Source organism: Hyperolius riggenbachi, chromosome 6, assembly GCF_040937935.1.
Source record: "Hyperolius riggenbachi isolate aHypRig1 chromosome 6, aHypRig1.pri, whole genome shotgun sequence".
Taxonomy (NCBI): domain Eukaryota; kingdom Metazoa; phylum Chordata; class Amphibia; order Anura; family Hyperoliidae; genus Hyperolius; species Hyperolius riggenbachi.
This window is the reverse complement of record NC_090651.1, coordinates 349,844,724-349,861,808: the sequence shown is the minus strand read 5'-3', so window position 1 is coordinate 349,861,808 and position 17,085 is coordinate 349,844,724. Positions and strand designations below refer to the sequence as shown.

The 17,085-nt window shown below is 47.7% G+C and overlaps 1 protein-coding gene across 1 annotated transcript in view; it reads right to left on the bottom strand.

Moving 5' to 3' along the window:
- Positions 1-359: 359 nt before the first annotated feature.
- FBXO42 (F-box protein 42) overlaps positions 360-17,085 on the bottom strand; it is a 43,796-nt gene continuing 27,070 nt past the window's right edge. The window contains exons 5-10 of the mRNA XM_068241618.1: positions 12,377-12,530; positions 11,350-11,460; positions 10,931-11,027; positions 10,175-10,231; positions 7,331-7,447; positions 360-5,175 (exon numbers count right to left, since the gene is read on the bottom strand). Coding sequence (XP_068097719.1) covers positions 4,111-5,175; positions 7,331-7,447; positions 10,175-10,231; positions 10,931-11,027; positions 11,350-11,460; positions 12,377-12,530 — 1,601 coding nt within the window. The 3' untranslated portion in view covers positions 360-4,110. The remainder of the gene's footprint in view (positions 5,176-7,330; positions 7,448-10,174; positions 10,232-10,930; positions 11,028-11,349; positions 11,461-12,376; positions 12,531-17,085) is intronic.

Here is a 17,085-nt window from a genome sequence, read left to right as displayed (position 1 = left end):
AAACAGCGAATTTCCAGCATCCATATCTCCATAATCTTACCATCCATGCAAAGCTGAATATTTGAGCTGTACAGAGTCTCAGTGTTTGCCGGGTAGAGTGCTGCTTCTGCAAGGAACAGGCAACCCCCCAAATACCTGGCCAGGTCACAGATACACGAACCCCAGCACCCTAGAAATAAAAGACGAGGCACATTTGTGAAACACTAATGTAATTGTTTAATTGTATCCGTTAGTGTGCGTGTGGATTCAGGCACTGTAACACACCAGTAGTTTGTGTGTCTGGAGCAGAAAAACGTCTATAGTCCCCCCTCAAAGCGTACAGAGCAACTTAAACACCCCCCCCCCCCCCCATACCCCTCCTCTGCAGGTGAAGGCCGCAACCCAAAATGGCTGCTCTTAGGGCAAACATCATTACTGGAACCCAGAAAATTCCAAGTCAGGTTTAAATAACTTCTACAGACTAATTCATAGCATTCCATAATCCTTCTGACTCATAATTGGGCCTAAAGGAGAAAGAAACTACATTTTCATAAATATTTTCACCATTGAAACTGGTGTAATTGGAAAGAATAGCTACTGACCCTTCTTATTCTCGCTGCTGCCCTGGCAGGGTGCAAGGGCTCATGTGACTGGGAGGCAGGGATTCCTTCTACACAGGTGACAGCTGTTGCCCTGGCAGGATGTAAGCGCTCATGTGACTGGGAGGCGGGGATTCCTTCTACACAGGTGACAGCTGCTGCCCTGACAGGATGCAAGGGCTCATGTGACTGGGAGGCAGGGATTCCTTCTACACAGGTGACAGCTGTTGCCCTGGCAGGATGTAAGCGCTCATGTGACTGGGAGGCAGGGATTCCTTCTACACAGGTGACAGCTGCTGCCCTGACAGGATGCAAGGGCTCACGTGACTGGGAGGTGGGGATTCCTTCTGCAAAGGTGACAGTCATTTGACAACTGTTGGACTGTCATTACTACGCAGTATGCAAAGTTGGTGACATCTACAGCCTACACATACAAATATTGGAAATACTGCATTTTTGATGTGTTCCTTTCTCTCAGAAGAAGTGTTTCTCAGGTACACGGTAGTTCTATGACCTCTGATTAGTTATCATTGAGAATTGTACTGCAGTCCTGTACAGCCCTGTATACTTATCCCTAACAGTGAGGAAAAAAGGAACACAGGGTAGTTCTATGCAGGATTGGGACTGAACATGAATGTTTATCTCATGTCACATGTCACTTCAGGTGTCCTTTAATCATCGTGTCTGCGTTAAGCCAAGCCTCTAATTGGTGGCACTAGCTGGGAAGTCTAGTCTCATTTCATCTGGGGTAATGGCTTAGTTAGATATACAAATAGGTTCTCCAAAAAAATGACTCAAAAGAAGTTTCTGACTGGATCCAAGCCATTTTTGATGAGAAGATAAAGTTAATCTCTGTGTAGGGAATTAATTTATAAACGTAACTTCCTGTTCCTAAGACACAATGGGAAGCAATGGCAGGTCCCACCACCTGTTCTTATCACACTTTTATGATGGGAGAGGGAACCTCTGTCATGCAGAACATGAACAACAAGATATCTGAACGGGTGGTAACACCCTACCCCACTAGTAAAAGCTGAAGGTTTATGCCAGGAGCCCACTAAGCCCATCTACTGCCCTCTAGTGGCTGAATGGATTTCCAGAATTCCACTTATAATGGTTCGGGAACACCAGTTTGCAAAACACACTCCCCACTCATGGAGTCAGAATACGTGAAAAAAGGTAAAACAAAGGTAAATGTATTTCTGCCGCTTGAAGAGAGTTCCTTCATCGAGCACAAGACATAAGAGGCACCAACCTCAGCAGCTGAAATGGAACTTTTGCTGCATGAGACCTGGAGGGTGGGGAGAGTGTGGAAACACCAGCTGCCCAGGAAACAGCGGCAGTGCAGATATTCAGTAATGATTCTGATCCTGTTTAATAGAGGGCGGTCTCGGAGTTGGGCACAGCACACCACCACTTAACCTTATAAAAAGCAGACCTTTAAAAATGGCCATTGCTGCATGCTGGACTGCATTGGGCAGATTTATATAGAAATATTCTGATCTTTATAAATGGAATGAGCAGCAGAAGTAGCAGCACTGATAACTCATCAGCCACTGAGAAGTCCCAGAACCCCAGTATCTGCATCACTACTGCCCACTATAGGCACTATACCCGGGTATCCTCCAGTATCTGCCCACTATAGGCACTATATCTGGGCATCCTCCAGTATAGGCACTATCCCCTGGCATCCTCCCATTATCTGCCCAGTATAGGCACCCCCTGGCATCCTCCAGTATAGGCACTATACCCTGGCATCCTCCCATTATCTGCCCAGTATAGGCACCCCCTGGCATCCTCCAGTATAGACACTATACCCTGGCATCCTCCAGTATAGGCACTATCCCCTGGCATCCTCCCATTATCTGCCCAGTATAGGCACCCCCTGGCATCCTCCAGTATAGGCACTATACCCTGGAATCCTCCCATTATCTGCCCAGTATAGGCACCCCCTGGCATCCTCCAGTATAGACACTATACCCTGGCATCCTCCAGTATAGGCACTATACCCTGGCATCCTCCCATTATCTGCCCAGTATAGGCACCCCCTGGCATCCTCCAGTATAGGCACTATATCCTGGCATCCTCCCATTATCTGCCCAGTATAGGCACCCCCTGGCATCCTCCAGTATAGATACTATACCCTGGCATCCTCCAGTATAGGCACTATACCCTGGCATCCTCCCATTATCTGCCCAGTATAGGCACCCCCTGGCATCCTCCAGTATAGGCACTATATCCTGGCATCCTCCCATTATCTGCCCAGTATAGGCACCCCCTGGCATCCTCCAGTATAGACACTATACCCTGGCATCCTCCAGTATAGGCACTATACCCTGGCATCCTCCCATTATCTGCCCAGTATAGGCACCCCCTGGCATCCTCCAGTATAGGCACTATACCCTGGCATCCTCCCATTATCTGCCCAGTATAGGCACCCCCTGGCATCCTCCAGTAAAGACACTACACCCTGGCATCCTTCAGTATTTTTTATAAGCCAAAAAGTTTGCAAACTTTAAATGGCTAGCACTTTATTCTTGCATAATCTTCATTTTCATTCTGGACAAGATATAGAAGAAAATTTAAGTACGACAAGCAGAATGTCCAGTAACAGCAAAATTGGCCTGTTTCACGGCGAGAAAGCCTCCTGTTAGGCTGTTTTTGCTGTTACTGGATATTCCGCTTGTCAAACCTGACTTTTATTCTACATCTTGTCTAGAAAAACGGGCAAGGATAAAGTGATACCTATTTAAAGATGGTTTACTGTGTTGGCTACTATAAACTCCAACATGCAAAAGTTTTGGCTATATATAGTGGAGCATACCCTCGTTTTTATCTGGGTTTAGAATCCTCCAATATCTGCCCACTATAGACGCTATACCCTGGCATCCTCCAGTATCTGCCCAGCATAGGCACTATACCCTGGCATCCTCCAGTATCAGTCCAGTATAGGGACCCTGGCATACTCCAGTATCAGCACTATACCCTGGCATCCTCCAGTATCAGCCCAGCATAGGCACTATACCCTTGCATCCTCCAAGAAGGGAGTAGCTACACAGATACAGAACCCAACCCTCATCTCCCAGCTCTACCCAACACAGAACCCCTCTGCCAGCTGCTGCCTACTGGACCCATGTAACAGCTCTCACCTTCTCTAACCTAAACAGGGAGGAGCAACAAAGACTTGGTGTAAGCTGGACCAAGCAGATAGGGAGGGAGAGCTGCCAGTACACATGTGGGGGAACACCAATCAAGAAAACCCTATGGCTCTGAAGGCTGGGGAGTATAGGGGAGAAGAGGGTGTCAGTAGTAGTATTGCCTTCGCTGTAAAGTCAGCAGCTTTGTAGGTTGCCGGGGCTCCCAGCAGAGACCAGTCATGCACCAAGGGACATCCTCAACATGATCGTCAAATGCTCAAGCCGCCCATCTCATATCAGAAATCCCAGGAGGAAACCACAAAGGGTCAAGTAGTGTAAAAGGGGTGGAAAGGGAACAAGCGGAGGATGTTCCACTGAACAGTCACAAGTCCACATTATCTTTTGGCTCGCACAAAATACAAGGCGTTGGTTTTAGGGTAATATTTGACGTTCTGTTTTTTGTCCATGAGTCCTCCAAAGATGATGAGTTCCCCCCGACCCTGAACCACCGTATGTAAACTGGTCTCAGGAGGGCCCACCACAGAGCTGTTGTTAAAGAGCTTCCATTTTACCCGGCCCCGTTCCCGGGTGTGTTGAATGTCCAAGGCATACATCTGCATAGGCTTGCAGTTCATGCTCTGATATAAGGGCTTTCCCACGTTGAGGGACTGGGGCGGGTGGTGGCCTAAACGGCGGGCGATAGGAGGGAGGGAGTGGCTGTCACCCTGGGCCGGCTGGACCGGACGGACTGATACTGATTCGGCTCCACTACTGGGTGAACCGGGGGAGGTGAGATTCGGGGGGCTGACCGGGTTAGCAGCACCTCCCGAAGAAGAGGAGGGTGATGGGGATGAAGATGTAAAGGCTCGGACTGCTTCTAGGCCCCGGCGAAGTGCTCCAGGTGACACAGCAGCAGAGAGCATGGAAGAGATATGAGGGGGTGTGTGGACTCCATTTGTCTGCTCCGGAGGATTGCTACCCACTGCATCTACATCCACGTCACTCCGTTTCCACGTGCAGTCCGCGGCACCCAGACACAGCTCCTTATGTTCAGGGAGGGAGCCCCTGCGGGTGGCCAGAGGGTGAGAGACTTTGTGGTCACAGCTTTCAGCAGAAGGAGGAGAGATGACCTGCAGGGGACTGTCCAGAGATGCGGCCGGCGAGATGCTCCCTCCGTTAAGAACAGGAGACAGGCTGTCGCCTTTAGCGGGAGACAGGCTGCCCTCGCGGGACCCACCGGTGGCCTGTCTCTGCGCCCTGGGCCTGAGGGTTCCCCAGCGACCATTGACACACGGGGCTTCATCTGGCGCTCTGACGGGGGAATGCGAGCGGTACTCCCGAGACTCTGGAGCCAGGGCGGGGGCTGTGGCACTGATTGGAGAAGGTCGGGAGTTCAGGCTTGGACTGAGAGGAGCGCGGCCGCTGGGTGCTTGACTGAAGACCACCACGCACTGCCCGACCTGCGAGACACACAAAGACTCAATTACCAGGCTAGGCCTACATAAAAATAATAAGGAAACATTGTTTCTATACTGGGAAGACAGATGAAGGTGACAGCAGACAGGAAAGAACAAAGCAGCACACCACTGGCTCCAGTCACACGAATTTATACCTAGTAGGACATACATGTCAAACTCTGGCCCTCAAGAGGTTTCCCACTTTGCAATGTTTAGACCCCAGGGAAGCTATACTGGGGGAGACCGGGCTGTGGAGTCAGAGAATTTTTTTAATACCTGAAGTCGGTGGTTTCATAAACTGAGGAGTTGGATGATTTTTTTTTACCAATTCTACAGCCCTGGGAGTGAAACCCTAGATCACCAGTAAGCCAAATGGCAGAGTGAGGGGAAAAGCACTAGACACCAAGGAACTGTATAGGGGAGGGAAGGGATCACTAAACACTAGGGAACAGTTTAGGGGTGCAAGGGGGTCACTAGACATCAGGTAACTGTATAGGGGAGGGGAGTCACTAAACACCAAAGAGATTTATAGGGGGAGGGGCACGAGACACCCTTCTTGCAGACCAGAATACTCTATTTTCACCGAAGACACTGAACTACTGTTGTCAATGATTCTTTGTTTTGTTGAGAGTTCCTTGTATATTAACTTAGTTATTTATTGTGCAAAGCTGCGTACTATGTTGGTGCTTTACAAATGCAACAAATAATAGATGGTGAAGGAGCATTAGACACCAGGGAACTGTATAGGGGAGGGAGGACCTCTAGACCCCAGGGAACTGTATAGGGGAGGGAGGACCACTAGACACCATTGAAGTGTATAGGGGAGAGAAGGACCAGTAGACGCCAGAAAAATGTATGGGGGGGGGGGGGGGTCACTATCACCAGGGAACTTTATAAGGGAGTGAGGTGGTCACTGGCCTGAAACCTGGTCCTAGTGTTTAATTTCAGCCCACTTTGTTTTTGAGTTTGACACCCTGCAGAAGGAGGTCCTTCATCACGAGAAGCGAGTCTCCTGTGTGAGATAATCACAGGCAGCTGGTGGAGTGCCCTTTATTCTTTCCTGTGTTCCGGGTCTGGGCATTGGCTTCCAGGGTGTATTACTCTAATAGCAGTTTCCAAATGGTGACAATAGGCAGACATCGATCTTCACATATTTAGCACTACAAGAATAGTTCACTGGAATCCTAGTGGTTGTTGAAAGGAATGCAGACTTCCCAAGAAAGAACCCATGCAAGCTGCCAATAGAAAGTACTGAAATAAATACTCTGCAGACCCCCACATTCCCAGCAGGGGGAGTTGTTTTCTGAGCACAATAGGCTTTTCTGTCTAAGCAGCAGGAAACAGTAAAAGTGGACCATACAGTACATCACTCAATGTGCCATCAGATCAATCATTAGATAGAGCGAATCTGATTAGAGAGTGATCTGTTGCCTGCTCACACACTGCAGGCAGATTTCCAGTACAATCGAAATCGCTCTAGTGCCCCCTCCCGGGCCCATGGTGAGTGTTGCAAGCGAATACTCGCTTCCTCTAGTGTTCGGTGTCTCTTTGAATGGTCACCGCAGGCACCTGTGTCACTCCATGCAGCGGTGTCACGTAGTACAGTTGCTCATGGTGACAATTCAAGGACACCGACACCGAACACCGGAGGAGGCAAGGATTCTCGCCGGCGCGACAGAGGAGCGTGCCACCCTCACCACCAGCCTGGGGAAGGAGCAGGGGGGGGGGGGTGATGGCGGGACACATACAGTATATACTTAAGGGAATACTCGGTCCAATGGTCATCGGGAAATCGATTGCTGTTACTGCCATGCACACGATCAGGCCCTTGCGGCTGATATCTTCCAGCATGCCCAATCAATCCTACCAATCTACTGGGTGGATATGTTGCGGCATCGACATCTGCCAGATTAGATTATTATGATCGTATTTCTGCTAGATGCCAAAAATCGAGTAATGTATGGGCACCCTAAGAATGCATCATCTGATGCAGTGTTAGCATAGTGTGTGCCGGGGTCACCCCTCGCCACTCCCGCAGCAGACACTGTCACTGCTCACGTGCAACACACAGCCAGTGTCTGGGGAGAGATGCAGTGAGCCGGAATCTTTGTGGTCACATTGCTGGGATTTGGCATTTCCGGTAGAGGATAAGACTCACCCTACAAGCTGGGTGACACCACAGTTCCGGAGCTCCGTGCTCCTCATTCTCCACCTTCAGCTGTTGCCAGGTCCAGGGACTGGTGCCCATGTGCAGCAGCCAGGCATCCTTGAAGAGCTGCCAGAGACACAATATTACATGGTACACGGTTATCTATACGGAGAGATGCCAGCATCACCCTCTTTACAACAGATAACAGAGACAGAGTGTGATGAAATCTAAAGGACAACTGAAGTGAGAGGTATGTGGGGGCTGCCTGGCAGCCCTGCTGTTCCTCTGCCTCTAATGCTTTTTGCCATAGACCCTGAACAAGCATGCAGCAGATCAGGGGTTTCTGACATTATTGTCAGATCTGACAAGATTAGCTGTATATATATATAGCGCAGCCTACATATTCTTCTCACTTCAGTTGTCCTTAAAGAGACTCTACTGAAAAAAAACAACCCTCTGGGGGAGACTTACCTCAGGAGGGGGAAGCCTCAGGGTCCCTTGGGGGAATCCAGTGCTGGCTCCCTCAAAAGTCCCTCAACAAAGGTTAGACAAGGGTGTGCAGGCGCGAGTAATATTTACTTCTCGGGATCCAGCGCGGCTCTTCATTCGGGTAAGGCGGAAATAGCTGAGCCCGATCGTATCCGCTCTACTGCGCAGGTGCAATAGGAACCGCGCCTGTCCAGTAGAGTGGATACGATCCGGTTCGATTATTTCCGTTTTAACCCAAACGAAGAGCTGCTAGTGCACCTGCGCTGGATCCCGGTAGGTAAATATTTACCTCACGGCTGTTCGAGCGGACACAGCGCTGGATTGCCGAGACAAGGGAGTACGGGGAAGCCACGTTAGGATCCTGAGGCTTCCACCCTCTCGAGGTAAGTATCCCCCAGAGTGTTTTTTTTTCAGTACAGATTTTCTTTAAGTGATCAGGAGGCCTGCATTAACCAATGCAAGGCCAGCTTCTAACAAGTTCCAGAGACTTGAGCAGATAAAGGCTTGCCTACTGTATTGACCAGTGGTGATAGCTCCTATGCAATATAGGGTAACTAACTTATATAGGGGGCATAACCCAATAAAGTGTTAGTGCTCCCAGAGTTAGTTACACAGGTTTCTAGACCACTGTTAGCCACAATATAGATTTGTCACAGTTACCTCTCAAAGAAATAATTAGAACACTCAGACCAGAGGAGGCTTCCCTCTTCCTCCTCGGTATCGAGCACTGGGACCCCTGTTAATGTCATAGCTGTGTGTTAATCCAAGTTTCATATATATGCACTTAATAGATATAAGTTGACACTAATGTTTAATAAGGCCAATGTAACACAGATGATTCAGATAAATAGAGTTACCCTTTAACGTTAGACTCAGATTCTTTCATTGCTGACATGCTCTAGCTAAGACCTAGTACTGTGTGAGTTTTTTTATCTTTCAGGAATGTCTAAACAGATATGCTGCGCCTGGCACTGCAAACCTCCCATCGGAGGATGATTCGAGTCCCGCAAGCTAAGACCTTGGAAGTAACTATGTGAGCAAGATGCTGAATAGATTGTGTGCTGGAGACCATACCAGGTGCAATGCTGTGGGAATTCTCCACCCTCCTTGAGTAAAGAAGAAAAACTCTCAGAGACATACATTATTATTGGACAAGTAAAATTACATCATGACTACGTACTTTGGGGTATAAGAACTAATGCACAGCGGAAGTAAAGCCAGAAACCTTAACCTGCCTTGATCCTTTTGCTAGGCTTAACTGGGTTTCCCGCATGTATACATGTGACATTTTTGAATAAAGCCATATGTTTTTCTTTTCATCTCCTGACTTATTTTTGAAATCTTGGTGTATTGGTAAGTAAGTGACTTCCACACCCCCCACCCCCAAGGATCTCCATGTCCGCCGTTTTGTCAGCGTGGGCACATGCGCAGTAGCTGATCTCCGCTCGGGTGGAAATAGCCGTATGCGCCTGCGCAGTAGAGCAGACCCAAACAGGCTCAGCCAGGCCCGGATTTACCTCACAGGAACCTATAACCACAGATGTCCTGGCACCCTAGATTTCACCCTCCATGAACCTACACACCCCCACCAAACCGCACCGCAAGTGTGCTGCCTGGCCCAGCTGTCAACTTCCTTATTACCCTTGCTCGTCATAGGTAGCTACAAGTGCCCCTTAGTATTAGGTAGCCAAAAGTACCCTCAATAGCTAGAAGCTAGAGGTGCCCCCAAATATGAGGTAGCTAGAGGAACCTCAGTATTAAGTAACTAGAGGTGCCCCTGACTGAAGGGAGATCTCATCAGTGAAGTGCCAAGAGCAGGGTGAGTATTGTAACCTCTCATTTACACTCTCATCAGGACTCTGCATAGGGAAGGAGGGAGGGAGGTGCTCAGGGAGGAGAGTGAGCCGCCTTTTCCTCATCAGGCGCCTGTAGGCACGTGCCTACAATGCCTTATGGTAAATACAGCCCTGGGCTCAGCTATTTTCCCCGGAGCCTGAGCGGAGAGCCGCTACTGTGCATGTGCACAGCGACAACTGTAAATATTATTGACGCTCGGTGTCTGGGGGAGCCAGTGCTGGACAAGATGGTTGAGCAGGATGGGGAAAGCCACTTTTAGGTCCAGAGACTTCCCCCTCCCAAAGTACCCCCTCGGCTCTTTTTTTTGTTACAGATTCTCTTTTAAATTACCTCTCTGTTCCACCCCCCACCCCTTTCGTTTTCTGGATTCAGCAGCCCCACTGAATCTAACTTTCCCAAAGCATTACAGGATAAAGACGCCAGTCTTACAGGATAAAGACTGGCATCTCATGAATTCTGCAAGTGAGGAGAATCTGCACATCTGTCTGCCTTCGCACTGCTACTTACAGCATTAGGACCTCCGCAGCCCCCCAGGATCAGAATGGTCTCACTGTCAATAACGATCTAGGAGGGAGAAAAGACAGATAAGGGCATTAAAATGTCATCAGAGTGCCATTAATAAAAACTATGGCAGGACGCACACGCTGAGAATGAGGTGAGGGTTCCTGCAGGTTACACTGGGAGGACAGAGGGGTGAGGGTTCCTGCAGATTTTACTGGGAGAAGGACAGGTGATTGAGGATTCCTGCAGGTTACACAGAGAAGCACAGGTAGTTAAATATTCCTGCAGGTTATACTGGGAGGACAGAGGGGTTAGGATTCCTGCAGGTTACAGTTGGAAAAAAACAGGCAGTTGAGGCTTCCTGCAGGTAACACTTGGAGAAGGACGGAGGGGTCAGGATTCCTGCAGGTTACACTTGGAGAAGGACAGAGTTGTGGGCATTCCTGTAGGTTACAGTTGGAGAAGGACAAAGGGGTGAGGATTCCTGCAGGTTATAATTGGAGAATGACAGAGGGGTCAGAATTTCTGCAGGCTACACTTGGAAAAGGACAGAAAGATGAGGTCTCCTGCAGTTTACACTAGGAGAAAGACAGATTGGTGAGGGCTCCTGTAGAGTAAATTTGGAGAAGGAGTGAGGTCTTGCACAGGTTAAACAGGGATAAGGACAGAGGGGCAAGGGTTCCTACGGAGTACACAAGGAGATGGACAGAGGGGTGGGGACTCTTGCAAGTCACACTTCGAAAGATAGTTGTCTTCTTGTACCTGAGATTGTCCTCCTCGGGGGTGAGGACTCGGTCCAGAAATAGTTGGCTTTGACCAAGACCACTGCTCCATGTCAAGAACCCAGACATCATTACTCCTGCGAATTAAAGTGTGTGTTATAAGACTACAAGATGTCATAATTTGTACAATCTTGATTGCATAAACATCAGCCTTCTCACATTAGTGTAGTATGAAGTTCTACCTAAAAAAAATAAAACCTGTCCGACATACTGTGTTTTTAGTCTATGAATCTTCATACTGGACAGAAGTGGTAAAAATGAACAGGCTTCTATGGATAAGTGAAAAACCAATAATAAATCAGTGCTCAAATCGCGTTGCAAAAATCTTTCCTTTATCTATCAACATCTGAGTAATCAGAACCTTGTAATTACTTGAAGGTTCTATGGATGAGTACTTACATCTGGCGAGATCCCAAAGATCCCCCGAAGACGATCATCTTGTCCCCAATAACACAAGAAGAGTGTCCAGCCATTGGTGGTGGACCATGTGTGGTCACGATGCAGTTCCACCTATAGAGGGAGGCAAAGAGCAATTTCAATGATAATCAGCACAATAGATACATATAGAGGATTATGGGTACTAAAGGCAATGAAAACTGAAAGCAATGGTTCTAAACCTTCTGCCTCTGACATAGGAGACCTCGGTTCAAATCTCAGCTCTTCCTATCCAGTAAGCAGGGACCTATTCAGCAAGGAGATCTTGGACAAGACACCCTAACACTGCTACTGCCTACTGAGTGCGCTCTAGTGACTGCCTCGCAAGCACTTTGAGTCCACCAGGAGAAAAGTGCTATACAAATATTGGAATAATTATTAAAGAGAACCCGAGGCGGGGTTCTTACATCGCAATCCCCATACAGAGGCCGGGTCTGTCTATAGAGCCCAGCCTCTGTTGCTATTTACCTTCCCCCAAAGCCCCCCCTGCGCACTGCGAGACCCCATAAAACACAGCCGCGCTATGCGGCTGTGTTTACCTCACTAATGTCAGTCTCCGCTCTCCCCCGCCTCCTGAATCACTCTGGTCCCCGCCCGCGTCCCTTCCCTCCAATCAGCGGGGAGGGAAGGGACGTGGGCGGGGACCAGAGCGATTCAGGAGGCGGGGGAGCGGAAAAGCTAACATTAGTGAGATAAACACAGCCGGCTGTGACACGCTGCATGTCGCCAGCGCGGCTGTGTTTTATGGGGTCTGACAGCGCGCAGGGGGGGCTTTGGAGGAAGCTACATAGCAACAGAGGCTGGGCTCTATAGGCAGACCCAGCCTCTGTATATGGATTGCGATGTAAGAACCCCGCCTTGGGTTCTCTTTAATGATGTATATGTACAATGGCCGCTGTCTTCCGTGTATGTCAGAAACAACATACGGTAAATCTGTAATTACACACCCGTATTCATGCAACACAGCAGAGAATGACAGCAGTGACATTACCAGTTCTTGGATGGCGAGTATGTGTGAATCTCATCGAAGAAGCGCTCTGGCTGATGTAGGGGGTATGGGCTGGGCCGAGTCCAACCTCCAAACAGAACCAGCAGCTCTTTGTAGACAACCAGTGTGGCTCCTGCCTTCGGGGAGGGATAGGAACCTGCACAAGAGAGCCAGGATATAAGATCATTAAGCAGGAACTCTGATCTAAACAAGAAATGCACTTTACAGTCTTAAAACTGAGCTGTTCAGTACTCTTAAAGCGGACATGAACTCAGAACTTCCTCTCTGCTCTAAAAGATAAGCAGCAGCATAATAACCTTTAAAGAAAAAAAACATTTATTTGTTACAGCACATACAATTCCTGCAATAAATCTGCAGTGTGTCTACTTCCTGTTTTCATGGAAGCAGACATAGGGTTAACATCCTGTGTTTACAAATTAGCTGCTCTGACGAGGCAGCCAACTGACACAGCTGAGAGATCAAATTACACTTGTGATTAGTCACAGATGAGGGGGAATTAGACAGGCTAAACTCTCTAAATACATACAAAGTGAATTTCTGTGTCTTCCTTTTGTCCTGTGCAAAAGTTCAGGTCTACTTTAAACTATAGTTGTGGTAATTGTTTACCAAAGTATAATAACAATAACAAAATGCAACATTCAACAAGCCTTTAGCCTCCATAACATTGCTACTGCATGAATATTAATGTCTCAGTAAAGGACCAATCTGAACAATCGTGAAAGTAAGAGAATACTTCACGTATAATACAATTGCTATACTGAACAACTTTCTTTCACTTACACATTCTTCAAGTCAGCCTCATGTTCCCATTGTGCAGAGCCGTGGTTCTCAATGTGGGGTCCGCGGTCCCCTGGGGGTACCATCAGCACCTGTCAGGGGGTCCCCCAGTGGCCACAGACGAAATGGTGGATTTACTGTGCGGTGTAGTAGGGTTATGCGCTTTCAACATTCCATCAGTTCTGCAATTTATGGAAATGGGTAGTTACCTTTAGGTGGCTGGATGGTGTAGTGGTTAACCCATTCAGGTTCCGTCGTTTTCACGTGAGAAATGTTCACCTCCCATTCATTAGCCTATAAGTTTATCACTACTTATCACAATGCACTGATCTATATCTTGTTTTTTCTGCCACCAATTAGGCTTTCTTTGGGGGGTACATTTTGCTAAGAGCCACTTTACTGTAAATGCATTTTAACAGGAAGAATAAGAAAAAAACGGAAAAAAATCATTATTTCTCAGTTTTCAGCCATTATAGTTTTAAAATAATACATGCCTCCATAATTAAAACTCCCGTATTGTATTTGCCCATATGTCCCGGTTATAAAACTGTTAAAATTATGTCCCTATCACACTGTATGGCGACAATATTTTATTTGGAAATAAAGGTGCATTTTTTCCATTTTGCATCTATCACTATTTACAAGTTTAAAATAAAAAAAATATAGAATTATTTCATCTTTACATTGATATTTAAAAAGTTTAGACCCTTATGTAAATATTTACATGTTTTTTTTTATTTTTATTGTAATGGTTTTTTTTTTTTTTTATTGTAAACATTTTATTTGGGTAGTTTTGGGAGGGTGGGAGGTAAACAATAGATTTATAATGTAAATGTGTGTTAATTTAAAAAAATTTTTTTTTACAGGTGTAGTATTACTTTTTGGCCACAAGATGGCGGCCATGAGTTTGTTTACATGACGTCACTCTAAGCGTAACATACGCTTACAGTGACGCATCGGGAAGGGAACGGCCAGAAAAGGCGCAGCTTCTGAGAGAAGCTGTCGCTTTTTCAGCGGGGAAAGGAATCAATGATCGGGCACCGTAGCCCAATACATTGATTCCCTGGCTACCGAATCTGCGGCCGGGAGTGCGCGTGCACGCGCGCGGCAGCGCGCATGGTTCCTGGACGTAGAAACTACGTCCAGGAACCAAAATAGGTTAAAGAGGAACTCCAGTGAACATTTTAGTGTTGGCAGGTAATGTAGCTGCTGCATGGTTTTTGGCAGTTGGAAACAGCTGTAACAGCTATTTTCCACAATGCAACAAGGTTCACAGACAGGAAACTGCCAAAAAAGTACGTACTTTTCTTGTGGGAGGGGTTTCATGTGGGAGGGGTTTCACCACAATATCAGTCATACAGTGCCCCCTGATGGTCTGTTTGTGAAAAGGAATAGATTTATCAAGTAAAAGGGGGTATTAGCTACTGATTGGGATAAAGTTAAATTTTTGGTCGGAGTTTCTCTTTAAGGGCTCTGCCTCTGACACAGGAGACCTGTTCAGATCTTGACTCCTCCTTACTGAATAGGTGCTGGCTTACTGAATAGGAAACCTTGGACAAGACTCCCCAACACTGCTACTGCCTAAAGAGCTTGTCCTAGTGGCTGCAGCTCCACCAGGAGAAAAGCGCAATATACCGTATTTTTCGGACTATAAGACGCACCTTTTCTCCATCAAAAGTGGGGGGAAAAGTAGGTGCATCTTGTAGCGTGAATGCTACACTAGGGTCTATGCAAGTAATGCCCGCCCCATCAATGGTGGTGTTCCCCACTAGTGCTCCTTGTCTCCACCGCACTAATAGCAACCCATGTCACCGTCTATGCTGTTGGTCCCCGACGCTAGTAACCCATGTTTCATCCGCATTAGTAGCAACCCATGTCCCCAGTCTATGTTGGTGGTCCCCGCTGCTGCTCATAACCCATGCCTGCTAGCAACTCATGACCCTCATCTATGCTGCTGTTTCCTGCTCGGCAACAGGAGAGGTAAAGGCGCAGTGGAAGCCCTCACGTCCTCCATCTCCTAACTTCTTCCCATATGGTTGCTTGCTGCGTGACCCTGCATGTGCAAGGCTTGCTGGCTTGCCCGGGTGATGATCGGCATGGACACGCATCCTTCTTGTAGTGGCTCAGGCAGGAGGACGGATGGCTGTGGAGAACATCAGTGGCTCTGAGTGACATGGCTCTGGCAGGCATCTGGTACCAGCGATGTCCCTGCGTCTCTACTGCCACCAGAAGGATGGAGGACATTGGTGGCTCTGAGTCACGTGTGTAGTCTCCGGTACAGGGTGGAGGAATGGTTTCCCATTGGAGAAAGAGGGATTGGCAAGACATAGAAGATGACTAGTATTTATGGAGGAGGCGGGGCTAGGACAATTATGGGGAACAGTTTGTCATCAGTGAACGTTACATTGGAGGATATCTGGAGGAGGCGGGCAGTATTACGCACTGCACTGATGCCTCTGTTGTTGATTGTAATGGTGCCTAATGGTTGGCAGATGGATTCACATGCGGCAGAAAAAGGGGCGGGGGCCTTTATTTGTGGCAAGTAACCAGGCAGGAGAGAAGCAGTGAGTTTTCCCAGGACAGGCAGAGGATGTGGTTTCTGATAGCCAGTCCATTCAGAGGTGCCGCGCCAGTACTGTCTCTTATTTCTGATATCTGAGCTCCAGGATAACCTGAATACATTGGATGTGTTTTGTTTAGAGATGAGGAAGCACATCACTATATATTTATAGCTGTACATATAGTCTGTCGCAGGGAGAGGCACAATATCCCTGGAGTGGTGACAAGTCTGCAGACATTCCTTCCTTGGCTGGGAAATCACAGAGGAGCTAAACTTCCCTGATGCCAACAATCTGCAAGTCTCACACACACACACACACACACACACACACACACACACACACTTACTTATATTGTAGCTATGTACATGAGTTCTGAGTGGATGGTTTTCTCTAGCATATTGTTAGGTCCTCCTGATCCTGTACATCGGTGGGATGTGCACCAATGCTCTATATAAGCATCTCCCTGTACTGCCTCCTAGGTCCATGGATGGAGGCAGATCCTCCATGACATCAGCGGGCAACGGTAGTTTGCATTTGCCCACATCGCGATATTACGATCAGGTAACCGAACCTATACACTTTACCATTTCACTTCTTGGAAATAAAGTACAGCAGATGACAAAAGTGTACTAACTAGTTAAGGGTACCGCCTCTGACATGGGAGACCAGGGTTCAACTGCAAAACTGCTAATCAATTCAATCAGATTAATAGAATTGATCCGTTTTTAAAATCAATTCCATAAATCTGATTGGATTGTTGTTTTTTTTCTTTTCCCGTTAGTGGGCCTGATCATTTCCAATCCAATTCATCTGAGGAATTGTATAGTTAATAAGCACCTTAACCAGTGCAGGTTGGCTTACTGAGCACCCCCTACTGGCTATTGCTCTCAAGCACTTTGAGTCCGACTGGAGAAAACCGCTATAAGAAAAAAACGTTGCCATTAGTTTTGTTGTAATTATTAAACTTTTTTTCAGAAGAGACAGTTTTGTTTGGTATTGATATTGCAGACTGCTGCAGCAAAAACCTACAGAGACCCCCCCCCCTCCCCCTCAATCCTCCTCCATAAGTAATTCCTGAGCCTATCACCCCCCCCCCTTCCCCCGCACCAGGGTGCAGGAATTGTCAGAGACCGCACTGCCCTCCGCACATCCCTCGCCGATACAGGTCATACGTCACGTGTGAAGATAACACACCTATGCAGGTTTCAGCACGGAGTCAGGGCATCGTGCCAGCTTGGGTGAATGCATAGCTGAGAAGCCGTCCCTGGAAATAGAGGGTAGGGTGTGACAGAGCCGAGGTCCCTCCCGTGGGAGATATCTCAGCAGAACATTCTCAGGGCACAAACAGGGAAT